The sequence below is a fragment of the Hemiscyllium ocellatum genome, chromosome 14 (assembly GCF_020745735.1).
Source record: "Hemiscyllium ocellatum isolate sHemOce1 chromosome 14, sHemOce1.pat.X.cur, whole genome shotgun sequence".
NCBI lineage: Eukaryota > Metazoa > Chordata > Chondrichthyes > Orectolobiformes > Hemiscylliidae > Hemiscyllium > Hemiscyllium ocellatum.
The window spans coordinates 15,941,711-15,969,014 of NC_083414.1; the positions used below are offsets into that span (position 1 = coordinate 15,941,711).

The 27,304-nt window shown below is 41.3% G+C and overlaps 1 protein-coding gene across 3 annotated transcripts in view; it reads left to right on the plus strand.

Moving 5' to 3' along the window:
• Positions 1-27,304, plus strand: part of sema3fb (sema domain, immunoglobulin domain (Ig), short basic domain, secreted, (semaphorin) 3Fb) — a 252,503-nt gene that overhangs the window by 144,482 nt on the left and 80,717 nt on the right. For all 3 annotated transcript variants that reach the window (XM_060835403.1, XM_060835405.1, XM_060835404.1), the window contains exons 3-4: positions 22,363-22,523; positions 25,916-25,978. In XM_060835403.1, coding sequence (XP_060691386.1) covers positions 22,363-22,523; positions 25,916-25,978 — 224 coding nt within the window. The remainder of the gene's footprint in view (positions 1-22,362; positions 22,524-25,915; positions 25,979-27,304) is intronic.

Consider the following 27,304-nt stretch of genomic DNA (forward strand, 5'->3'; position numbering starts at 1 on the left):
TTAACCCCAATCTCCTGTCTCCTAACCAGAACCCTTGGTCCTCTTACCAATCAAGATAAAGACACCCAATGGACAGATTGTCATATAGCTACACACACTGAGAAGCATGATCAGCAATACATACAACAGACATGTAAATAATGACACAAACAGAGAGACATTGAGGTAATTTTACCTTTGTTGACGGTGCAAAACAGATAATCACAGATCAACCAAATCAGTGGAAAACAAAATTATTATTAAAGTGCATAATTTGACATTGTTGGTTGTACTTGGTAACCAATGACTTCCACTGGTCCACAAATTAGCACAAATACTCTTAGTACAAGTGGTTGAATGCCAATTCATTCCCATTTCTCTGCACTGCCTTTGGTGTCAGAAGGGCCATCAGCAGAAAGTACTCATGAAGCAATATTGTTCCTGTTCCAATACATTCCAATATAGTTCCTATTCTAATATGGTTCCCATTTCAACACCATTCCAATATGGTTCCTGTTCCAATATGGGTCCCACTCTCATACTTTTCCAATATGGTTCCTGTTCCAATAGCATTCCAATACAGTTCCTGTTTCAGTACCTTTCCAATATGGTTCCCGATCCAATACCTTAAAAGTTGTCTGCTTGAATTTCATTACGATGTTGTCTCGTCAGTGTTGGTGGACCATTGTGGGTAGCCAGGCTTTGTGAGCAGAATGTGAAAGAGAGAGAGAGAGAGAGAGAGAGTTTAGTCTCTTCACACGTTGTCAGGGAAAAGGCACCTGCTGGCATCATGTGAAAATCTCTTGAGGACTGTGAAAGGAAATGAACCATTTGGTGTAGTTTGCTGATGTGAAACCAGCAACAGCAACAGTGAATTAACAGAAAAGGGAAGAGTTTAACTGGGGATAAAGAGGGTGGCACCATGTGTGTCTAAAAAAGTAACACTTTTCAAGTGAATAATGAGGTTGTAATTGGAAAATAAAGCTGCCTCATTCCCTGATAATTGTAGTGAAGCCTGCTTAATCTCTGCCTTGCAACAGATGGAGAACATAGCATCTTATCTCAACACAGCCCTCAAAGCTATCTGTTAGTGCTCCCAAGAGCCAAACCTCACGGCTTATCTAGGAGATAAACTTTACCACTTGGGTCACATCAGGGGTTAAGAGCACCTGCTTATACCTGCGGACAAGAGCTATCATTAGACAATTATTAGAGCAGCTCTCTCAGCGTTGACCTATAAGAAATAGCCTGCATCTAAAGCACAGTTGTTAGATGCCAAAATAGAACCTTGTGTGTTGAATGGTTCCATGCCTCTTCCAGAAGTATATTGGAACTGCCAAGTGTCACAAACAAGGGAGAGAAACAAATTGAATTATTTTATTCTTCTCTTTCTTCAGTAAGCAGAGGTATTAGCTTTTTAATTTATCCTTTGTTCCTTCGGAAATAGTCCATGACATCCTTCCCTCAAAGCACCCCGTCCCCCCCCCCCCACCCACAGCTTATGAAGTCCAGTTTAAAAATTACCTGTAACAAATTATTTCGGATTAAGATAGAAATATGTTTTATTCATGCATTCAGTGCTGGGGGACGATTGTTACAAGTCACACACATCCTCACATACATGGAAAAATGAAATGAAAAAGGGAAGAGGCGAAGTTAAGAATGATTCAATAATCAAAGATCTGGGCATTTACATCTCACAATTTTTATCTGAATACAGAAAATCACTGTCCAATGAAGTGGCTTGCAATTAGCTAAAGTTGCAGCATTCCTTTTCAACTTGACAAAGGCACGTTGAGATGTGGTTGCTGTCCACTTTTCCGGTGGATATAATGTTTCTTCCAGAACTAGCTTTCAAAGGAGATTTAGAGTCAAGACCAGAATAACTTTAGCCAGTTCTTAAGGGTCACTGAAACATTAATTCTGATTTCTCTCCACAAACGCTGCCAGACCTGTTGAGTTTCTTCAGCACTTTCAGTTTTTGTTTTATCTCAATATACTGTCTGACTGTAGCTTTAGAAAGTAGATTCTGAGCAGACTGACTCTAACTAGTAACTAGACTGAAGCGATTGTGACCAGAAACAATATTGTTACCTATTCAGTGTTTTGAGTTTTATGTCTTTCTCATTAACTAGACAATTTCAATTAACAATTGGTTTCCAACAGGTGTCTTGTCAGGTGTCTAGCGTAGGCGATACAAAGCATAATAGGGTGAAGATTCCATGCTGTAATTAGAATAGGAAAGGCTGGAAAAGCCTGTCAACAAATATAGACAGAGAATCAACAGATGCTGTCAGACCTTTTGATTTTCACCAACACTTCCTGTTTTCATTTCAGAGCTCCAACATCTACTATATTTTACTTTTATTTAATTTTTATGACCCTGATCAACCCTTGATTATTGTAAAAGACAATTAGTGTCATTAGCACAATTAGCACCATTTCAGGTATAATGCGTTTTCAATTGCTTCCCTTTATTCTCAGTCGCTGACAGGGAGAATGCAGTGTCTCCGATTCTTTTGTATTGGTTTGACTGCAATATCTACACAATTTCAGAAATTGTTAGTTAATTTGCATGATATGATCGCAGGTAGCCATGCTTTAGTCCAGCAGAGTTGATTTCCAAATTTAAACAAGAAAATATAGCTTTTTACAGAATCATTAAAGCTGAAAATGTGTGGCTGGAAAAGCGCAGCAGGTCAGACAGCATCCAAGGAACAGGAAATTTGACGTTTCGGGCATAAGCCCTTCATCAGGAATGAGGAAAGTGTATCCAGCAGGCTAAGATAAAAGGTAGGGAGGAGGGACTTGGGGGAGGGACGATGGAGATGCGATAGGTGGAAGGAGGTCAAGGTGAGGGTGATAAGCTGGAGTGGGTGTGGGGGCGGAGAGGTCAGGAAGAAGATTGCAGGTTAGGAAGGCGGTGCTGAGTTCAAGGGATTCGACTGAGACAAGGTGGGGAGAGGGGAAATGAGGAAACTGGAGAAATCTGAGTTCATCCCTTGTGGTTGGAGGGTTCCCAGGGCGGAAGATGAGGCGCTCTTCCTCCAACCGTCGTGTTGTTATGGTCTGGCGATGGAGGAGTCCAAGGACCTGCATGTCCTTGGTGGAGTGGGAGGGGGAGTTAAAGTGTTGAGCCACGGGGTGGTTGGGTTGGTTGGTCCGGGTGTCCCAGAGGTGTTCTCTGAAACGTTCTGCAAGTAGGCGGCCCATCTCCCCAGTATAGAGGAGGCAGATGCAATAGATGATGTGTGTGGAGGTGCAGGTGAATTTGTGGCGGATATGGAAGGATCCCTTGGGGCCTTGGAGAGAAGTAAGGGAGGAGGTGTGGGCGCAAATTGAAACAATTTATGATGCATAAACACTGTATTATCTTAAAAATAATTTATTATCCTTTCTCATATCTTTTGGACATATCACAAACAACATAACAAAAATCTGGATAAGCAGCTGATGAGCTGAGGCAGTGATAGCAGCAACTGATGTGAGAAAGTTGGAAATAGTCAGTCTTAGTGACACAAAGATATAAGCTCACTTCAAGGTTCAGTATGGAGTCAAGATTGCTAATCATTTGACAAAAGCAAGTACTGTGGATGATGTGAATCTGAAATACAAACAGTAAATGCAGGAGAAACTCAGCAGGTCTGGCAACATCTGTGAAGAGAGAAACAAAGTTAACATTTTGAGTCCAATATGACAGTTTGGAAACAATCTGCTAAGAATCTGATTCAGCCTCAGATAGCTGCCAGGCAGAGGAGTGGAGTCAGTTGCTAGGGAACAGAATTTATGGCAGGGACTTTGAGATATATATATATATATATATATATATATACACCCAATATTCTAGTTGGACAGTAAAGGAGACACAGACAGTGGCCTAAGAGTGAACTATCTACCTGTCCCAATCCAGGGAGGGTAGAATAAACCTTAACCCGGAAAGGAAAGGAAGTGAATAAGATTAATTTCCAGCTTGTCACAGGGGTGGGGAGCAAGGTAAATGTACAGCCTCACATGGAAGAATAGGACGCAAAGTAAAATTTGGAAGACAAAGCGATTATCAAGAGATGGTTTGGTGGGGGGGGGGAGCGCAGTGGGTGGGGGGGGGGGGTGGTGGAGGAGAGGGAGGTTGGGGGCAGTGAAATTAGACTTGAAGCATCCAGATTTTCCATCACACCAAAATACTCTGAATGCTGTATGTCCCTCCATCAATACTGCCAGGCTTGCTGAGATTCTCCAGCATTTCCTGTTTTTAATCCTGGTTTCCTAGTTTGGAAACTGTGATTTCCTTTGCTCCCCCACATTCCCAAAAGAATCTGTCTGCTTATTGCTACCAACCATCACCCTTATGCTGCAGTCTTACTGACCTCATCGACCACCATCTGTGTATTGTCTTTTTATCTATCCGATTAAATTAGACACCAACCCTTTTGCATTGCCAGGCTTTAATTGCTTGTAGGGTCTTACTGAAGCCGTCTCTGTTATTGACCAGCACTGGGGAGTATGGCTGAAAGCATCAATTGACACCCCTGTCCAATTAAATTAACACTAATGACAACAGGAGGCTTGAGCGAGAGCCACACAAGCATTGCCACATAGTGTCTGGTGACAAGGGACATGCCGAGGGAATAGGAAGGGCCCTCAGTGATCCTGGTGTGCCAATAAATGTGCATAATCTGGATACACAACACACACACACACACACACACACACACTCAGACTCACATACAATCATACACACACACGGACACACATGTACAGACAAACACACACAGACACACACTCACGCACGGAGAGAAGCACGTACTCAGCCCCACATACACAGGCATCGATGAACCACTTCCACCAGGAGCTATAGATCCGCACTTCCCAGTCTCGCAAGCTGCTCTCTTTTTGATAATCTGTTAATCTGTTTACTGATTAAAGATAGTCCTATCTAAATTACTTTCCGACTAATCATTCAGCTTATAATTAAATCACAATGTGTTGCTTAACAACTGATAACGAGGAAACTCATTTATCTCTATTTTCTTTATAATTTAGTTTTATTCACTCCTCTCTATACCCCAGATATGTTGGCTTCCTGCCAATATCCTCTGCTATTAACTGTTCAGGTGTCCACAATTTAACATTTGATTTGTTTTCCCCAAGAAGAATTATTACATTGGAACAAAGGTAAAAATCACACAACACCAGGTTATAGTCCAACAAGTTTAATTGGAAGCACACTAGCTTTCAGATGGTGCTTACAAAATGAGGAAAGGAGAAAAAATGACATATTAAAACATTGTGAATTTTAACAAAATAAAGACAAAGATTTGGCCAACAGTGAGACATCAGAATGGTGTGTAACCTCCCTGGTCAAAGACGTCTTGGAGATTGTGCAGAATATCCTCAAAGTGTAGAGTGACCAGCAGGAGGTCGTTGCACATATTGTACCAATGACATAGGCAGAGAAAGGGATCAGGTTCTGAAGAGAGAATATAGGAAATTAGGCAGTTAGGAGGTTAAAATTAGGACGGTAGTAATATCTGGATTACTGCCCTTGACACATGCGCGTGAGAGTAGGGATAGGGGGATAGAGCAGATAAATGGATGGCTGAGGAGCTGCAGAGGGGTAAGGATTCACATTTTTGGATCAGTGGAATCTCTTCTGGGGTAGAAGTGACCTGTATAAGAAGGAGGGGTTGCATCTGAATTGGAAGGGGATCAATATCCTGGCTCTGTGTCATGGTGCCCTGGCTCTGTGTCATGGTGCCCGTCTCCCACTCTCCACCTTACTTACAAGGTCATGTCACATCCACAATGGTGCTGTATGCACGAAAGACAGAGAAAATTGATCGAGGTTACTTTCTTGATTAAATTCTTTTGAAAAGAAATCAAAGGAAAGAAAAGGTTTTGCTTTTGTATAGCACCTGTCAAAACCTCAGTGTCCCAAAGCACTTTCTAGCCAATGGAATGTATTTTGAATGTGATCATTGTTGTAATGGAAGAAATGTGACAGACAGATTGAGCACAGCAAACTCCCACAAATAGTCTAACCTGATAATCACCAGACGATCCTATTTAGTGTAGATTTTGAGATCAAGTCTGTGGAGTGTATGTGTGTTGTACATTCAGGTGGCTGCTATGCAGAGAAAGCTTTGAGGTTACAATGGCTTGTCTCTAAGCAGTAAAAGCAATTGTACCGCAAACTGTTTTCCTTAGCTATCCCCAAATGACCTCCAATCTGAAAGTCCTGATGCATATCTGTGGGTATCAGAGCACTTTTAAAAATATTGCTGAACCAACAACCAGCAATTTAATGCTATTTCGCTTTCCTTATTGGTAATGCTTTCAAAGAGGACACTAAGGCTTAACTCCCAAGATTACTAAAGGTTCACTTTGTTCCTGTGTACAGTTTTTAAGAAGGGACATACTGGCATTAAAGGCAGTTTAAGAGTGATTCACAAGGCTGATTCTTGGGGTGAAAGGGTTGTAGAATCAAGAACAACTAGACAGGTTCAGCCTTTGTTCATCTGAGTTTCGAAGAATGAGGGTGATGTTATTGAAATGTACAAGATTCTGAGGGAACCTGACAGGGTAAAAGCTGAGAAGATGTTTCCGCTAATGGGGAAAATCTTGAACTAGGGGGCATATTTACAGAATATGGAGACGTGCAACTAAAATTGAGATACAAAAAAATTTGAGCTGTGAATAAGATTCTGGCCCTATCAGAAATATCATGTCTACCTGGACACTTGGGCTTGGCCTTCAAACTCCAGAGCTTCATTACAGTCAACGAATTTGGGTCACAATAGTTAGACAAGTGATTAGACATATCACAGTCTCCTGTAATGAATAATTTGAGATTCTTCATTGGTTATGCAGTTGGTAAGGCTTGTCATATATGAACAAGAGCTTGTCTACCATTCAAAAAGATCATGACTTTCTGATTATTCCACACTTACGCTTGCACTTGATCAGCTTTCAATCCATTGCTTTTCAATGATCTATTTACGTGTGCCTTCAAAATGCTCAAGAACTCTGCTTCCACTGTTGCAAAGACTCATGACTCTCTGTGAGAAAAAGGTTTCTTCTGTCTTCAGTGGTTGACCCCTTATTTTTGAGTGGTGACCCCTAAGTCCTGGATTCTTTCATAAGAGAAATCATCCCTTCTATTGTTACCCTGTCAAAACCCCTCAGGGTCTTACATGTGTCAATCAGTTCACTTTATACTAACTTTCTACTAGTACAAGCCTAGCCTAGCCAATCTTTCCTAATAAAATGATTCCAGATAATACTCTAGTAAATCTTCTCTGAGCTGCTTCTAATGCTTTTAGACCAATCCTTAAATAAGGAGACCAAAAACTGTCCATACTAGTCTCACCATTGCCCTGTATTACTCAAACATCCCTTCCTACATTTGCTCTCAGCTCCTCTTGCAATAAACAGTAACATTCCATTAGCTTTCTTAACTATCTGCCATACCATTGTACAAACCTATTGTAATTGTAGACAGGATAGTGAAGAAGGTGTTTGGCATACTTGCCTTTGTTGGTCAGAGCATTGAGTGGAGGTGTTGGGACATCATGAAGCTGCTGTACAGAACACCTTCAGAATACAGCATACAACTCTGGTTGCCTTGTTATTGGAAGAATATTGTTAAATTTGAAATGCTACAGAAAATATTTACAAGGATGTTGCTGGGACTAGAGGAATTGAGTTATAAGGAAAAGCTGAAAAGGCTGAGACTATTTTCACTGGAACATCAGAGGCTGAGGGAAGACCTTATAGAAGTTTATAAAATCATGAGGGGCATAGATAAGGTGAACAACCAAGGTTTTTTTCCAAAGGTAGGGGAGTCCAAAACTAGAGGGCAAATGTTTAAGGTGAGAGGGGAAGGACAAAAAGAGGCAACTTTTTCCACACAGAACGTGTATGGATTGAGCTGCCAGAGAAAGTGGTAGACGTAGGTACATTACAGCATTTAAAAGGCATTTGGACAGACATGTGAATAGGAAATGTTTAGGGGGATATGGACCAAATGCAGGCAAATGGGACTACGGTAGTTTAGTTTTGGGCACCTAGTCAGCATGTACTGTTGGGACCAAAGGATTTGTTTCTGTGCTGCATGACTCTATGACTCCATAATGAGTTCAGGTCCATCTGCATTGCATAGCTCAATAATCTTTCAGCATTTCGAAAATATGCTTCCTCTTTTCCCCTTCCAACTAAAATCGACAATATCACCCTTTCTCTCACTGTTACTTATTCCTATCCTCCTATACTTAATTAACAGATAAATTACAGAAAATTAACACAGAAAAGTAGATTTTTTAAATCTTAAAATTACAGGTCAGGAATGTGTCCATTGTTACATGCTCCCTTTTGGGAAAACTACTTCAGTTTAACTGATTTTTGTTGAGCAAGCTGCTTTTGGAACAAATTACCAAAGTGAAAATAAAGGTAGGTTCTGCGAAACACCAGTGCATAAAGCATAAAATAAGCTCTGTTGAGTTGATGCTATTTATATATCTGTTAAATGTTTGCTGACTTGTGCACAACTGACCTCTATATGACTGAGTGACCTTAAGTGACTATGTTAAGCAAATGTCTATTAACAGCAGAACCTGGAGGGTAGAAAGGGAATTGTAGCATCTGACTCAATCAAAATATGTGCTCTATTTCTTTTATTTATCTTGGGCTTATTTATTATAGATTTTATCTTGTTTTAGACCTTCCCTTATCCCCATACTTTAGGAACCCACTGAGGGAAGTGGGATAGGAGTCTGACACCAGGCCTTACTACTTTACTGGCTATAGAGCGAGGCTATAGTAGATTGTATGAGCAACTCTGATTTTCTCTCAATTTTAAGGAGCCTTCCCTTTATTAACATTTGACTTAATCTCACAGAGCTGCAAAAATGTAGGTTACAGAGACAGTGGCCATTCAGCCCATTGAGCTTTCTATGTACAGCAATCTATTCAGTTCCATTCCCCCATTCTTTCCCCATATCCCTGCAGATTTATTCAGTCAAGTCCCCAACAAAGTTTTTTTAAAAATTATTAATCATCACCATTTCCACTACCCTCAAAGGCAGCAGGTTCCAGGCTGTGAACACTCTCTACAGAAGGAAGTACTTCCTCATATCTTCCTAGCTAACCTCAAAGCTGTCAAAGTCAAACTGCCCAATACAGATGGGCAGAAGCATGATGCGCAATTATACACTGCTTTGTGAAGATGTCACAGGCCATTGTAACATCACCATGGATTAGGAATTGCTCTGACTCGATGATGTGGGTGACACCGAAACTGCACTTCGGAACTTCTCTCAACGGAGACAGCATGTGTGATTTCACTAGAAAGCACAAATTTAATGAACCTTCATTAAGACAGAAGAGAATTTGTAGTGAGTTTTGCAAGCTTCTCGGTAACAGGTTGCTGAATCATCCTTATACTGAGCAAAGGAGTTGTTCCCTGTAGCTCTCATAACTTCATTTCCATGTGTTGTTCATTCTATTCTTCTTGTTTTTGTCTTCCCTTATAATACACAAGAAATTTGCATGGGGGTCCCTGAAAGTTACCCTACCTAATGCTTTGTGTGGCCGATTAGATAAGTAACATGTTAATGAAAGTCGTCAGTATGCATTGTCTATTTCTATAGCACATTCACTCACACTACAATCTCAACCAGTCACCACTCCCCACAACAGCTGTGAACAGCTGGAATAACAACATCATCTGGTGTCTTCTAGAGTCCCAACACTTCCCCTGAAGACACAACTGAACAACTGCCTTACAAGAGTTAGGAGCAAAGACCCTTTGAGTCATTTGATCTCAATAAGATCATGGCTGGTCTGACTGTGGCTTCAAATCCACTTTCCTGTCTGTTTACCCCAAAGTTTTACTGTTGATCAGAGATCTGTCACACTGAGCCTCAAATACACCCAATGAGCCTGTCTGCATTGCTCATTATCAAAGGGAACTCAAAAATTAATGATCATCTGAAAGAACAAAATTCTCCTTACCTTGGGCTTAAATGAACGATGACTAATTTTCAACTGTATCCCTGGATAGATTCCTGCACAGATCATTGTCAAGTTCCCGTCAAGAACTTATGTTTCAATATCACCTCCCATTTTTCTAACTAGGCCCAACTTGGTCAATCTTTTCTCATAAGATACACTCTTTATCCCAGGAATCAGCTGAGTGAACTTCTGATCTGTTTTCGTAAGTATATAGTGCTCCAGCTGTGGTCCCACCAATAACTCATAGTATAACTTCCTGACCTTTACACTTATTTTTTCTTGCATTAAAATACAACATTCCATTTACCTTCCTGATCATTCACTGGACCTATATATCAACCATTAGTCCTTCACCTACCTGCAGGCACCTAGATTCCTCTGTATAGTCGCATTCTGTAAATAATATGATGTTTTTGTATTCTTGTTGACAAAGTGGACAAGACTTCACATTTCCCATTTTATGCTCCATCTGCCAATGTTGCGCCCCTCATTTAAGTTATCTGTATCCCTCTGCAGACTTTCTATGTCCTCTTGACAACTCACATTCTCACCCTCATGTCATCAGTAAATTCAGTTACCATACATACAGTCCCTTCATTCAAATCATTGATCTAGATAGTAAATTGTCAAGATCTCATTAGTAACAGTTCACCAGCCAAAAATAACCTATTTCTCCCTCCTCTCTGCTTCCTGCTAACTAACCAGTTTTCGAACCATGCTAATGTATTATTATCAGCTCATATACCATGAGCCTTTATTTTCTGAAATCACCTTTGATGTGGCAGAGGCACCTTGCTGAATGCCTTTTGGAAATCCAGTGCACCACACCTACAGGTTTCCCTTTACTACCTATAATCAAAATGCCACTTCTTTTAAGATCCTAGGATAAAAACCTTTAGTCTGAATAGCTTGCTCAGTGCCTTTACACGGCTGAGTGTGATTGTAATTATCTTAAGTTCCTCCCTCAGTGCTGAGTGCAATCATCAAGTGAAATGAAGTCCATTTTTACCCTGTATTATTCACATTAGTGCCTTCTTATCTTCCTTCCTACCCACCACCCCCATCCCCACCAAAACCATTCCTCACAAAGTGTTGTTCCTATTCATATCGTTCATCAAGTCCTCATGATTTCCAGCTATGACCACTGATAGAAATCAGACTGAACAAAGAACAGTACAGCACAGGAACAGGCCCTGAGGTCCACTAAGTCTGTGTTGAGACAAGACGCCTTTCTAAAGTAAAGCTCTTTTACCTCTACACAGTCCATACCGCTCTGTTCCCTGCCTGTTCATGTAGCTGTCAAGTTGGATCTTATGCTGTTTGTAACTGCCTACACGCACCATGACTGGTAGTGCTTCAGAAGCATTACCACCTTCTCGATAACCTTCTCAATAAAAAAAATGCCCCTTACATTTCCTGTAAACATCCCCCTTTCAGGCAGTGAAGAAGATTATCTCAGAATACAAAGGGACCTTGATCAGATGGGCCAATGGGCTGAGGAATAGCAGATGGAGCTTACTTTCGATAAAGGTGAGGTGTTGCATTTTGGTAAAGCTAACCAGTGCAGGTCTTATATAGTTAACAGTACAGCATTGGGAGTGTTGCCAAACAAAGCAATCTAGGATGCAGGTGCATAGTTCCTTGAAAGTGGAGTCGCAGGTGGACAGGGCAGTGAAGAAGGCATTTGGCATGCTTGTTTTTATTGGTCAGAACATTTAAGTATAGGTGTTGAGATGTCAGGTTGCGGCTGTACAGGATATTGGTGAGGCCACCTTTTGTAATACTGCAAACAGTTCTGGTCACCCTTCTATAGGAAGGATGTTTTTAAACTCAAAAGGGTACAGAAAAGATTAACAAAGATGTTACTGGGACTGAAGGGTTTGAGCTATAGGGGCAGGCTGAATAGGGCTGGGGCTTTTCTCCGTGGAGTGTTGGAGAATGAGGGGTGACCTTATAAAGGTTTATAAAATCATGAGGGGCATGAATAGATTAAATAGACAAGATCTTTTCCCTGCAGTGGAGTAATCCAGAACTAAAGGGCATAGGTTTAAACTGAGAGGGTAAAGATTTAAAAAGTACCTGAGGGGTAACGTTTTCACGCAGAGTGTGCCAACTAGCCGTTCTGTCCATGCTTGTCATAATTTTGTGAACTTCTGTTAGGTCATCGCTCAACCACCGACGTTAAACTGGAAACAAATTAAGTTTGCCCAATGTCTTGTCAGAGCTAAAAAGCTCCAAACTAGTCAACATCCTGGTAAACCTTTTTGGTACCCTCTCCTCCTGGCTGTCTGTGTCAGTACTGTACACAACATTCCAGATGTGTCTCAACTAAAGTTCTATACGGCTGCAACATGACTTGTCAATGTTTATACTCCATGCCCAACCAATTAAGGCAAGCATACCATATGCCTTCTTGACCACCTTATCCACTTGTGGTGCCACTTTCAAGGAACTGTGGACCTTGATGCTTAGATCTCTCTGTATGTAGAGTTCTGCCATTTACTGTATACTTCCCCAATCATCAGCAACAAGTGCAAGATGCTGGTGCCCATTTGTTGAGCTTGTTGTGAGGCATCTCACTTACAGCTGAAAATGTGTTACTGGAAAAGCGCAGCAGGTCAGGCAGCATCCAAGGAGCAGGAGAGTCGACATTTCGGGGGCATGAGCCCTTCTTCAGGAACAAGTCAGGATTCCTGATCTCCAGCATCTGCAGTCCTCACTTTCTTCTAGAAGATCTCACTTACAGGACAACTTCAAAACTACTTTGACATTAGCACTGCTAAAGGGTAGATCATTCAATCCTGCCAACAAATGTTGCTTTCCCCCTAGTCTGCTGTAGACACCCTCAAACTCAGTAAGGAGTTTGTGGTCTATAAATGCGCAACCTTTCGGGAGCAATAAGAATCAGCAGAGACCTGTACCTTTTCACCATGGAACTCATTATCTTCAGCTGACAGTTTAAACTGTGGAAAGTGGATTTGGAAATTAGGAGGACCTTTTAAAATTGTAAGATCAAAAATTTCCCCTAAATCTCTTCTGCCTCTCTATCTCTGTCTCATCCTTTCAGAGGCTTCTTAAAACCAATCTCTTTGATTAAACCTTTTGGGTCATTTGTCCCAATATCTTATAATTTAGGCTTTTGTCTGACTTTGTCCGAAATCACTGATTTGAAGAATTTTGAGGCATTATTACACATCAAAATTTGCTTTACAAATGCAAAACTGTTGTTGATATGTTAAATGTGTGACTGATGTCATGCATCTCACAATATCTCACAAAATCAAAATCAGCTCCATTTTGGGCATTTGCTCTGCCTAAGACTGCAAGGAGAGGTGTGAATGCGGCCCAGTTCATCACACAAACCAGCCTTCCATCCACTGACTCCATCTATACTTCCTGTTGCCTTGGCAAAGCAATCAACATAATCAAAGACTCCTCCCATGCTGATTATACTCTCTTCCACCCTCTTCCATCAAAAGTTTGAAAATACACATCTACGGATTCAAAAATAGCTTTATCCCCACTGTTATCAGACTTATGAATGGATCTCTCATGTATTGGAGTTGATCTTTCCCTACATTTTCTGCATTCTCTTTTATTACCCTGATGTACTCATGTAAAGTTTGATTTGTCCAGTTAGCACTCAAAGCAATACTTTTCACTCTGTCTCAGCACATGGGGCAATAATAAATCAAATCAAATCAAAAAATAGACTGATGAGGTGTTACATTGAGTAAATTGTATGTTATGGTTTATTTCAAAGTTGTATCAGTTAAACTCTTTGTAGTGAATACTGTGCTTCTTGAAATGATAGTAGCTTCCCCCCAGTCTATATATTATTTGTGGCCATGTACTGTATTCCCTGATCCAATTATTGAAAGGATGTGTATTCCAATACATTGAGTCTTATCACGCTCATATGCCCTGTTGCCTGGGCTCACAATTAGTCCTGTCAATGTTGAATCAGCAGTTGACCAAGTGTCAAATGTCATACAACCAGAAAATGGGAATGCCCTTTCACCCCTGATACCTGGGTTCAAATTCAGGCCAGAGTCAGGGACAAAAACCTCCTCTCTCTGATGGAGAAACTGGGTGGCACTGGGGTTCGAGCTGAGTATTTGGTTTCGTCTTTGGGAAAGTGGGATCAGGTTCCACCACAGAGTCGGGAATGAAAGTCTCTTTCTTCTCACTGTATCTGGTACTGATTTCAGCGGAGCACTGTGCTCACTACATAGTCTTTTCACCTGAATGGTTTAGCTCCTGATAGCAGCCCAGCTGGAAGAAATAATCTTCCTGTCCCCACCGTTCCTGCTCAGAGGTTTTGTTGGGTCGGAAGTTAAGTGAGATTGTAACCTCAGTCCAGTTCCCAATGAACACGTGCTGCCCTGCACAAACAAACCTCTCGTTTCAGTACTAATTGTCACAGGGATCCTCTTACATAAGTGCATGTGTGGGATGTAAGTGACAATTAAGGACTGTGACCCTCATTGGCTTCCTGTGCCGATTTCCTCTTGTGTTCCTAAGTATTTCACACAGCATTGCTTTGTTCCCCTCCCCACTCTCCCTTCTGAGACAGCATGTGCCATCTGTGCCCAGTAAGACACAAAACATTCATTTTGTGGTCAAAACAAGGTGGCCAAGGCTCCCATTGAATATTACACCTTCCCGCCCACCCCCCCACCCCATTATACAGGTGGTGCTACCCTTTCAGGAGGGATTTGTGCTCCTGCCAGTGGGAATTGTGGTTTTGTGGAGATTAAAGAGCTCAATGAATGGATTTACAGATTCTGCCAGTCCCCACACCTGTGCCCAGAGCTAGGATTTCACCAGCTGTGCAGTACCACCCAAGGTTTGGATTAGGACTCCAGGAAATTAGAATAGCAGACACTCTCAGAATTCCCTGGCCCCAAGAAATAAGTGTGAATGTTCCTTTAGCCTCCTCTGCCTTGTAAGTTAATTATATTTACATGAATCGCTTGATCCTTTGTCCTCTGTCTCTACAACTAATTTAATGGGTGATCTTTGCAGAACATGCTGAAGAACGATGCTTACCATCCAACACTGAATTTCAAAGAGGGATGCCAATCATAAAGGCACCTCTTAAAGGGGAATATTCATCATAAGGGTTTTTTCCCAAAAGGAACCTGCACCATTAAAGTTCCCTTTACAGGGGCATGTTCGCCATCATGAACCCTTCTAATGAGGAACATGCCCCAGCAAGGATTTTTGTCCAAAAGAGGTAATATATTTTCATTATCTTTTAAAAGGGAACGAAGAGCTTTGACTAAAAAAAAATCCCTTAATATATTTCTAATGATTCTTAAAGTTGTTTTGTATCGATCTGAACGATGACTTGGCTAAGGGTCCTGGTTTGAAGAAATCGTAGAGGGAACGATATTGGGCAGCTGAGTTCACACACACGTATTGTTCTGAGGTAAAATTGGTTTCCTCATGACATCAGCTTAAAGGTGTCTCTTCCCATATCATTCCCCATATTATTTTTAAAAGTGAATTCTACTCTTGGCAAAAGAATTTCTTTTAATTGTTGTGTAGCATGAATCCAAACTAATCAATGCCACCATTGGAGTGTTCAATTCATGGAAACATTTGTTGATCTATTCCAAGAAAGAAAAATCAGCTATCTATCAGACAGTGGTCAACCAACCAGGGGAAATTACTACAATGGGCCTGGGTCATTTGGATCAAAGGTTTGTTGCATACCTATACATGAGTACATGGAATGTGCTTGCATTGCTACATCTACATCACACACAGCTTGTTGCCTGTATGAATATACTAAGAAATAATTCCAGGCATGTGGAATATATTTGGAAATTTTATAGGAGCATTCTTTATTCTTGGAATCCTTGGAGCCCTTTAAGGAGACTGTATTTCTGGCCATCTTGCGTCCAATGTACATTCAGGGATAGGCTGGTGTTTATTCGCAACACTATCACAATGTGGCACAACAACTGTGCATGGTGCAGAGACAAATGTTTGCAGTGAGCATCACTGCAAAGTGACAGATTGGCAGCTGATAGCAGTAAAGATGGCACTGGCCATATAATCAAAACATAGGTGCTGCCCCAGCTTGTGGATGTTAAGAGTGACGAGGATAATAATGGAGGCAATGCAACTACCACCCTGGGCAGACAACCAATTAACCTGTGGCTGCATTTCAGAGAGAAATATCACTGCTTGTCGTGACTGTTTCAAAGGTACCTTTCTCGTTTCCTATCATCAAGTTGACTGTGCCATGTGGCTAAGTGATTATAGTTCATGTAGTTCCTCGCCTTCCCTGAAAAATAAACACCAAATCTGTAGCCAAATCAGCTCTGATTAAATCGGAATTATGGACATCCAATTTACAAGACTGGAGATTCTCCCATTTGGTTATGTATCCACGCCTGTCTGTGTGACATCACCCATGCTTGTGTCGACGCATTCTGTGTGGAGGACATCTGTCACCAGTAACTGGTGTCACCAGGCCCATTTTAACATGCACAGGCAGCCATTTTGATTGTCGCTTTTGCGTTTGGGCCTGTTATCCTGTCAGGATTTTTTGTGTGGAGTAGTATCCTAGAGTCTCAAGCGAGAGTGGATTCAAAGAACATCTAAATAGAGTATGTTTAGAGAAACAGTACATCTGTTGAGTCTGAATCTGGAATGCATTTAGAGAGCTTGTATGTAAAGAATATTTGAACAGCGCAAAGCTAAAGTTCAATGTTGGAAGTGTGTGCATTTGAGGAAGCTGTATCAAAGGAAATTCAGCGAGTGGGTTCATGGAGCATATTTACACACGTGGGGTATATTTGGCTAGTCTGAATCAAAAGTGAGCTAAGGGAGTGTGCTCATGGAATATGTTAACTTATCAAAGTTTCAAAATAGAACAGCTTCCTTTACTGAACCTTCAAAGTTCCAAGGCTGAGAGGCAGCAACGCAGAAAGACAGAAGTTGCTCTGCAGATGTTTTACGAGGTCAACCGAACATTGCTTTGGTGCCTCTTCTCTATCCGACACTATACTTTAACAGACTTTATTCAAACAAATTAATATAAAAGTGTACAGACAATAAAGGGAGCTGGGGACCAGCCTGGAATTTATGGTGTGCTTGCTATCTTTCTCATTCAGTGAGAGGCATTATGTTTTGACAGTAATTGTAGCCACAGTGACCCCTACTAAGAGGGAGCATATTTCTGCTTTTGTCGAAGAGATTAAAAAATTGTGATTGTACGTTATAAATGAGCACATGAAATGTAGGGCCATCAACGAGATAAGTGCTCAGCAAATAATTACATGAGGCAACTTCAAGCTAGAAACATCTATAATGTTTTATGCTGGTTTTCACCTGAATAGCCTTCAGTTTACATTCCCCTTGCTCTTGCTCAATACACTTGATTAGAGCTGAAAGGGGTAATAAAGGAGGTCTGAGAGTGAGGAAAGACACCTCCCCTCCCTACGGCTGTCGCTAAACTGTGAAAATAAATACTAAGCCACCAAAGAACACACTGGATGCCAAGGTTCATCTTAGACAAATTTGTTTTTTAGCAGAAGACCAGAGTCAATTCTCAGCTGTAAAAATAAAGGCACTGGGTGACACAATGTATTAGAACACTCACCTTTCACCTCTGGGACTAGGGTTTGAATGTAACCCAGACAGAGTGGATGAAAGCCCTCCTCTATGTCTCTGTCCCTCTCCCTGATGGGTGACTGACTAGTACAGTGTGCTAGAATTTGCCCTTTCACCTCCAGGTCTTGAGTCTGAGGATTGACTGAGTGTAGAGGATGAATTATTGCTGCTTCACAGTCTTTGTTGGAGAACTAGCTGGTGTAGTGCTTTAGTTTTCCGAGACTCGAGCTCAAAACTGGGTCCCAGCCTGCAGAGACCGAGAGTCTCTCCTTTCTTTGAATACTGTTAAAGAGCGGAAGGAAATTTTGTGACTGGGATAACACAATTGGCTGCCTGGCTGTTGCTAAATTAAATGATAAGTTTCATAAAATGCACAGAGTAGAAATGAGGTCAGATTGGGAAGAATGGCATTTTCCACAAGCTGCCAAGAACCTGGCTTCAGATTCGAAGCCTGAATAACATTCATGCCTGCAGGAGACTTTCTAAATATAACTTGGCTTTTTAGAGAAGGTGTAATTTCTGCTCTAATAATTTTTAAATTCTCATGATATACCCAAAAAATCTGGGCTCTGCACATTCCAGATTCCTGTGTCCATATATGTCACGTAAACCAATCACACTGTAATTCCATGGCTCTGCCAATGGGGGTGCCCTAGCACTGGCAAAAGATGGTATTATTCTACAGCAATTTCAAAGGAGCCATTTTAATTTTGAGTGTGGGTGTCACGGTAAACGATGAGACTATAAAAATCCAGAATGAATGCTTAATTTTAGAAAGGATAGCATTTTATCTCTGCACCCTGATCACAGCATCAAACCCTGCTTCATCCAATCTTCATTGGCATGGAGTCATGGAATGGTCACAGCAACAAATGGAGACCATTCAGTCCCCTGTATCAGTGCTAGCACTCTGTGACAGTAACTCAGCTAGTCCCACAGCCCGGCCTTTCCCTATAGCCGCATAAATGTATTCTGTTTAGGTAATGATCCAATTGTCCCTGAAAACCACTAGTGAATCTGCCAAACTGTCAGTCAGTGCATTCCAGATCCTGGGCGAAAATGAGGACTGGAGTTATTGGAGATTAAGAGTTGAGAGTGAGGTGCTGGAAAAGCACAGCAGGTCACGCAGCATCTGAGGAGCAGGGCAAAAGCCCTTCATCAGGAAGGATCGCATTCCAGATCCTAACCACTTGCTGAGTATAAAGGTTCATCTTCATGTCACCACTGCACTCATCTCTGTCACATACAATATCAGAGGTTCTGGAACATATTTTTTAAAGGTTGCAAGTCCTTGCAGTTTCAAAGTATTGAAATAATTCAAAGGACAAGCAGATTGAATCAATTTCATGAAAACACAATCTGTGACGTTATATGTATTTTTTGCTCCCTGCTCTATAGAAGGGGAGGAATCACCCCAGACCCTCTGACAGATCCCTCCCTTATGTGATGTTGAACAACCTCAGAACAGCTTGTTAGATCCCTACTGGACATAAGCCTGACAGAGGGTTCATTGTTGGCTGCCGGTAGATTTATAAAATGTGGACACTGACCCTACCTTCAACTCTGCTCAAGTGCCTGGTAGGGTTGCTAACTCCTGCTGATCGTAGGTATTGATGGATGTTTAATTGTGTGAACTCTGACCTCGGGCAGACCTGCCCCTGCGCTCCAATGATTGGTTGCTCAAGAGGCCTAGCGTCATGGCACACCGTTTCTCCATCAAGATCCTATAATTCTCTCTCTTGAGTTATCTTTACTTTGTGGAGCCTCCCTGAGAATGCTCAGGGGTTGGCAACCTTCAAGTAGTCTTCAAAGGCTGAAGTATGTTTCCCACGTCCCAACATTCAGGGTGCCCTAATCAATTGTGATTTGGAGGTGCCAGCGTTGAACTGGGGGTATAAAGTTAAAAGTCACACAACACCAGGTTATAGTCCAACAGGTTTAATTGGAAGCACACTAGCTTTCGGAGCGCTGCTCCTTCATCAGGTGGTTGTCAATTGTAATCGCCTCAACCACTAGCCTATCACCCATCCAGGAATCGGGCTCAGTCCAGTAGCATAATCCCACACTGTTTACCAACCGAACCAAGAGAAGAGCAGGGCCTGTAGTTTGTGAGTGTCAGGGCTTCATTTTATCGAACAAAATATGTTGTTTATGTTTCAGGCATGACCTAAATTGCAGGGTTAAAAATCCTAGTTTCTTAAGCAAAAGCCAAGGCAACAAAGCTCTCATTCATATGTGGAGTTGACACAGGCCCACTCATAGTATTTTCTAGCTGTCTGGTTCCCCTGTAATGAGTTCTTTGGTGAAAGCTTGATGGATGTAATACAAGTAATAATAATTATTATCAGCGCTATTAGCTGCTGTGCAAGGAATGTTTATGCAACTGAAACTTCCTGGCTCTGAACCTGCAGAGCATTTAAAACTGAGTGTCAACTTAAGGGGAAATCGGACAGATTATAGACACCAAACAGGTGAAAGGAATTCTAATTAGCTTTTCGCGAGGAAGCCCACTAGGGCCCCTCCACAAACAGGGACACTTTTGTGAATGATCAACCACAGCTCCCATTGCTATGTGACTTGACTGACCTCAAATAATGCAGCGCTATTGCAAAGTGACTGACAGCTGACCCCACAGTAACACAGAGACATATTGCAAAGTGATTGACTGACTAACCCCCACCCCTCCCTTTCTCACACCCACACTGGACAAGTGATTGACCCCCGTGGAAGCATAGACTTATTATTTTGTGACTGACAAACCACACAGAAACAGATTCCAACTCTAAATGGCCAATTGAAAGGGGATGACTCAGTGGGAGCAAAGATTGACCATTGTGTTCCTAGCGTGCTGCTGCCTCCTTGCCATTTTACCCACATATTCTTTCTGAAGCAGTCAAAATGGCCACCAGCTCTGGCAATGTGAAGGCCACGGATATATTGAAAAGAAGGTCCGCTAACATATTTAAGATCTGATTCTAATCATAGTAGTTAAATACCAGTGCCAGACTCTTCAGGTTATGAGACCATGGGTCAAGTTTTTGGAATTCTCTTCCGAAATGCACTGTGACTGTATCCACAACCCAAAGACTGCAATGGTGCAAGAAGACAGCTTACTCTCACCTTCTCAAGGGCAATGAGGGACGGGCACTAAATGCTGATCCAGCCAGCATCCCTTCATATTTTTTCAACAATGAACAAATCCAGGCCGAGAAGGCACAAGAATTAACCCAATTTTTCATTTATTTTCATTCTCTTATAGGCTGGGAGGAACAGGTACATGTCCCTCATTGTTTGACATGACAATCCAAGATACCACTACCTCAGTTATCCTATTCCTCTCTTTCCTTTGTAGGATATAGCACATCAGTAATACAGAAGACATAATATATAGGAATAATGGTCTGCTTAACACAACCCAATTAATCCTCCTGAACCCCACTTTACTGAAAGATCACTCTTAGCCTTAATATCCATGTGGAATTCACCTTAGCGACTTCACCTCATAGGAACATAGGGACAGGAGTAGGACATTGAGCCCGCCCCATCATTCAATATAGTCATGGCTGATTGAATACTTCAATAACTCTTACTCACCCCATCTCCATAGCACTGTTACGCCACTTACAATCAGAAATGTATCAGTCTCTATCCTAAACATAATGAAAGACTGAGCTTCCACAGCCATTGGTGATAGAATATTTCAAAGGTTTACAACCCTCTGATTAAAAAAAAAGTCTTCTCATTTCAAGCCTATGTGGCACCAATCTTATTCTTAAGTCTCTGGTTCTAGACTCCTCAACCAAGGGAAACATCTTACTTGTATCTACTCTATCTTTATAAATACTTCATAGATTTCAATGAAATTACCTCTTATTCTTTGATACGCTATAATAAAGGCCAATCTCTCTTCGTAAGATAGCCCTGCCATCCCGGGAATAAGTCTAGTGAATCTTCATTGCATTCCTTTTATGGCAATAATATCTTCCCCGAGATAAGGAGACCAAACCTGCATACAGTACTCCAGATGTGGTCTAACCAAGCACCTATACAACTGAAGCAAGATTTCACTACTCTCTTATTCAACTGCATCATGTATTGTACAGTGGTGGTTAAGCTGATGTTCTAGCAGTGTTAAATATTAGCAACAAAAGAAATCTATAAACTTATTTCCTGCTCAATTGCTCAAGGCTGCAGTGGCAATAACTCTCCTTTAAGAAGTTAAAAGTCTGAGACTGAGTTTGATTTAATGTCTGTCATTGCAGCCATTGGACAAGTAATTAGATTACTTACAGTGTGGAAACAGGCCCTTCGCCCCAACAAGTCCACACTGACATGCCGAAGCGCAACCCACCCATACCCCTACATTTACCCCTAACACTACGGGCAATTTAGCATAGCCAATTCACCTGACCCGCACATCTTTGGACTGTGGGAGGAAACTGGAGCACCCGGAGGAAACCCACGCAGACACAGGGAGAACGTGCAAACACCACACAGTCAGTCGCCTGAGTTGGGAATTGAACCCGGGTCTCAGGCGCTGTGAGGCAGCAGTGCTAACCACTGTGCCACCGTGCCACCCACCCAGGAGGATTAATTGGTTCGATGCTTCCAACACATTGTAAAAGGGGGTTTCTTTGCTCGAAATGGAACAGTTGCTGTTTTCCTGAACTGGCTACAACTCTTCTAAATTGTGCAGCAGGATTGACCTGGTTTTCTGAATATGTCTATCTGCTTCTTGTCCCACAGAGTTGCAACATTCGAATACAGCGCGCCACTACACTCTCCTGCAGAACACCACCAACTATCGCATTCTGCTGATGGACGAAGATCATGACCGCATGTATGTGGGCACCAAGGACTACATCGTCTCGCTGGATCTGCACAACATCAACCGGGAGCCTTTATTAGTAAGTGAATGTAGTACATCTATTTTGGCATATACTGAACTCCTTAAACTAATCCAAACAAATCCCATTCTGTCCATAAAAACAAAGATAGCCATAGACTTCCAACACCATCTTCATATATTAGATAAGTATGACCCTCTCTGTGTCAATTGTAAACATTACTATTAAGTGTCTACAGGTTTGGGTACTCACTGAATAGTGCTTTGTGTATGTGCTACAATTGTAGTACCTCTATCTCTGAAGCCAAAAGATCTGTGCCTTCTGCCTTTAGATGTACCATAACTTATCAGGAATGCCCATGGAGCAACTAATAGGTGCTTCATATACAGTATATGGCTCAAAATATCATAATACAATGGATTACTCAAAGGGGGACCAGCAGGGTTCATGAAATGGAGCATGAGGCAGAGAATTCAGAGGCAGATGATGATAGTGATCAGTCTGAAAAAAACTGTATAAGTCACTACAAGCTTCAATCACTCAATGAATATGTTTGTCATGGATTTTTTTTAACTGTGTGGTGTTAGAAAGTGGTTGCACCTCAACAGTGCATGGATCCACTCAGTGGTGAGGATTGATCTAAGATCAGGGAATTTGAAAGCTCTGTTTGTTTTAGGTTTAAGGATGACAACATACTGTGGTCACTAAAAGGTGTAGTGCTTCCAAGTAAAATAAGTGAAGTAAATCGCTTTATTAATCCCTCTAATTAGATACATTTGCTGTTAAGTAAGTCTTCCCTGAAAAAGACCCAAATTAACCTGGGCATGAAACACAATAAAGCAATTGTTTCTGGAAAGTCAGTGGATCTGTAGTTTACCCAATCAGGGCCTGACTATGTCTCTCAGTAAAACCTGATGTATCTAAACAGAATGTTAGTAAGGCTAGTATTGATTAGGTGATACAAATCAGAGAGAAAAACAAGCAATTTGTCTTAAAGCTGTACATGCAATTTGCTTATTTCTTTTTAAGGATGTGAAGTATTGTCAAAGGATACAGCAGTCTGTTTCACATTGAGTCGCAGATATGTTTTGGGATGACACTCCTGAGAACAACAGCACAACAGATTAGGGGCTGGACAATTGTCATCATCCCAGTGAACATGATGCACGTTGAAAGGGCTATCTGATCCAAGGGCCAATTGACTAAAGTGGGACATCAGCTGACATATGTTTTAGAAGTGTCCACTGATCAGCAGGAGGCCGGCCCTCCTGTGGCAGGTCCCAAATCCTGAACTGAGAGACCCAAGTTCAAGTCCCACCTCCTCCAGAGTTGTGTTATAGCATCCCTGAATAAGTTGATTAGGAAAAATAGGTTGAACAGAGAGAGAGGTATCTCATGTAGGACGTGCAAGCACAGCTACTGGACTCTTAAATATTGGTAAAACTTTGAAGATTATGACCAAGACATGAGGACCATGTTCTGAATCGTGTGAACGGTTGGAAAGTAAGAAAGCTGAGTGAAAATTTTAACAGTGAGTCTCTTGTGTTCGAAAATGATCACATGCTGAACAGTTTCCAACTGGGCAAGAGGTGGTATAATATCGAAGTATGCAAGTTGAGGCTGCAACTTGGGTATATTACATGATGAAAGGAGGGGTTGCAGAAGAGTCTCAAGACAGCAATTGAAGCTGAAATCTTTATGACTGTATGTTTGGTGGCACTAATCAAATATTCCATAACTATCAGGAGAGGAAAACTAAATGGAATTAGATAGTGGGAAGGAATTCAGAGTTTATTTTGAAGTACCCATACGTCAATAGATTTCGATGGAAAATGTTTTTTCAGATTGGATTTATAGGAAATAAAGGCACAACTCAGAGACATAGGAAATTAAGGGAATTAAAAATAACACTCATATCCATTTAACGCCTCAGCACATCTCTGAACAATTCTCAAAGGGCTTCCGTGTGAATTGTATTTGAAACTATAGTGACGCAAGAGGAAGGAACAAGTATTACAGTTTTAGCTGAGTGTATAAAACAAAGGAGACTTGCTGGGATATGAATAAGAGATTGGAGTGGTTCCAATGAATGATTGTTTAAAGTTTTTGCATTGCCTAGGACCCATATCAAAGATAAATTAATACAGTTGTTTTACTGTTAAAACCCGGTCACTCTAAGTTTTATCAACCTCCTCAATCTTGAACTTTTGCCCCACTTAATTTAACCGAGCTAACTGGGTGTGTGAGAGGGCTCCATTTCTGCTTTAACACGTGGTCATATGAGCATTTGTAGTTTCAAGATAGAACTGAGAGGATAGTTAAACACCCAATATGCTATCCACAAAGCGTAAATGGTATTAGCACACAGTGTTTTATTATTTCACGGGATTGCTTGCAAAGCCAGAATTTGTTCCCCTTGTGATGATGGTGGTGAGTTCCCTTCTGAACTGCCACAGTCTGTCGAGTAGGTACCACCCACAGTGCTATTGGCGGGGGGGAATCCCAGACCTTTGACCCAGTAACAGTGAAGAAAAGGTAATGATATGTTCCAGTGTAACTAATATCAACAAAAAGTGAGTATTAGACAGTATGTTATCGACACTGAATATTATCGACATTTGTTTTGTAGTATGTTATATAGTGTGCATCAATACAGTCTGAGTGTTATTGATACTGTATTGTCAACACTTGATGAGATTTATAGACACTGTGTAATTATTATCACAGGATATTATCACACAGTGTGGATATTATCAATAGCATCTGAGTATTATTGACACAGTGTTTTATCACCACTATGAGAGATTTATAGGCACCGTGTACTATCACAAAGCAATTATCGCACAGTGTGGATATTACCATATCAGTGTGAGTGTTATATATAACACAATGTGAGATAACACTCACATTTTTATCCAGTTGGTCGTTTAGTTTAGATGGCTATTGTGTGGTACGGAATAGGCTGCAGGATAGGCTCTGTCTCGTTGCCTTGTCCCATGCTTAATGTGCAGTAGTGCCCTTCAAACTACACACAGCTTGTCTGTCTCCCTCTCTAACAGAGAATGTGTTGCTTGTGTTTCCTCATAGATATTGGCCAATGACCCGAGCATTGCCAATTTAGTAAGAGTGTTATCAACCACCTCAGGTTATTTCCAGAGCAATATTTTCACGAGGAGGGGGAGGTTTCGTTCAGTCAAATTGAGTGTTATTGGAACATGTGAAGTTTTACAAGTGCTAATTGAGGCAGGGTCTATAGATCTCATCAAAAGGAAATGATATGCGAACATTTAAAGGAGAAGATTTACAAGAGGATTTTAGGAAACGGAAAATGACAAAACAGACGTCTCGAAGAAAAGAACAATCTTCGATCAGCACAGACATGTTCGGATTTGTGTTCTGTCATTTCTGCTATTCTTCACATGAAAACCAATGTTGCATTTCATTTCTTTCAGATTCACTGGTCCGTCAGTCAGCAGAGACGAGACGAGTGTGTTCTTTCTGGTAAAGATCAAAATGTAAGTGCTTGAACTATCCAACCTTCTGTCTTCATATCTAATGCCCCACACTATGGAAAGAATGCTTGCCTTTCACAGGTCACAAAAGAACTAGCAGTTATCACTTCCTCAGATGGTCCTCACCAATAAATTACTTTTCAAGTACAGTCACTATTGTGTAGGGTTAAGACGGGGACTAACTTGCCTGCAGGTAACAAAAGGTCAATCATTTTATGATGGAGAACAGTTGACCATTCTCTCCTCTGGGAACTGCTGACACAATATTCTTCCTCACCCCCTCCCCTGCTCTTCTGAACTGTTTAATATTTTTACTCAAGGACACATTTAGTACCACAGAGATATACCAGCCTCACTTATAGCTAGGTGTTCTATAACCCACTATCATTTTGACGTGGAAATGAGAATGGTAGCTACAGAGTCAGAAAGACCCTTTATTAATATTAAGACAGACTGAGAACAGTATTACTTCTTTTTTTTCATTAACGTTTGTCTGTAGTGTTGCTCTGTGTCACGTGCATGCGCTCAATAGTAAAATGCTCATTTTTGAAAGTGACATGGTTTCAATAAACTGCAACAAAAAATAATTCAGTTTTAGAGCTTGTGCCAGAAGTCCACTTGAGGACCTCTCAAAAATTGCTTGTTGACTTGCCTATTATAAATGCTGATAGGCACCTACTGATCCCTATGTTATAGGCTCTCTCACTGAAGTCCCCAGACATGTGAGTGATCCGCAGTTATCACATTTCTGCCTGACCGTCATCCAATTTATTGCCATTGCCGATTTAATGACATTGCTTCTGCTACTTGTGGAGAAGTACCAACCTTTCTACGATGAGAGCTACCCTGTCTTTCTGGAGTGAGGACAGGGGTTGCTAAGGAATGTATCGACCTTGGAGCATAACTCAGATAACTTGCAAAACGCCAATCATTTATGCATATTTTTAATGGATCTGCTTGAAATAGGGATGCTACCACTGCGTCACAATACTATTTTGCTTTGTAAATTGCCCTGGCAGGGAGATGGGAGAGGCTGTTAGGGCTGAATGGTCTCAACTTTGTCACGAATGCTTCAAACTCCAAGTAGAAGGAAAGATGTTCGCTTGCTGCAATCACAGTGCAGTTTAGAGACGGGATTGAACTGTGACCCTGGTGTTATAATCACTATGATCTCAGAACAACAAACAAAGAAAATGACAGCGCAGGAACAGGTCCTTCGGCCCTCCAAGGCTGTGCCGATCCAGATCTTCTATCTAAACCTGCTGCCTATTTTCTAAGGGCCTGTATCTCTTTGCTCCCTGCCCATTCATGTATCTGTCTAGATACATC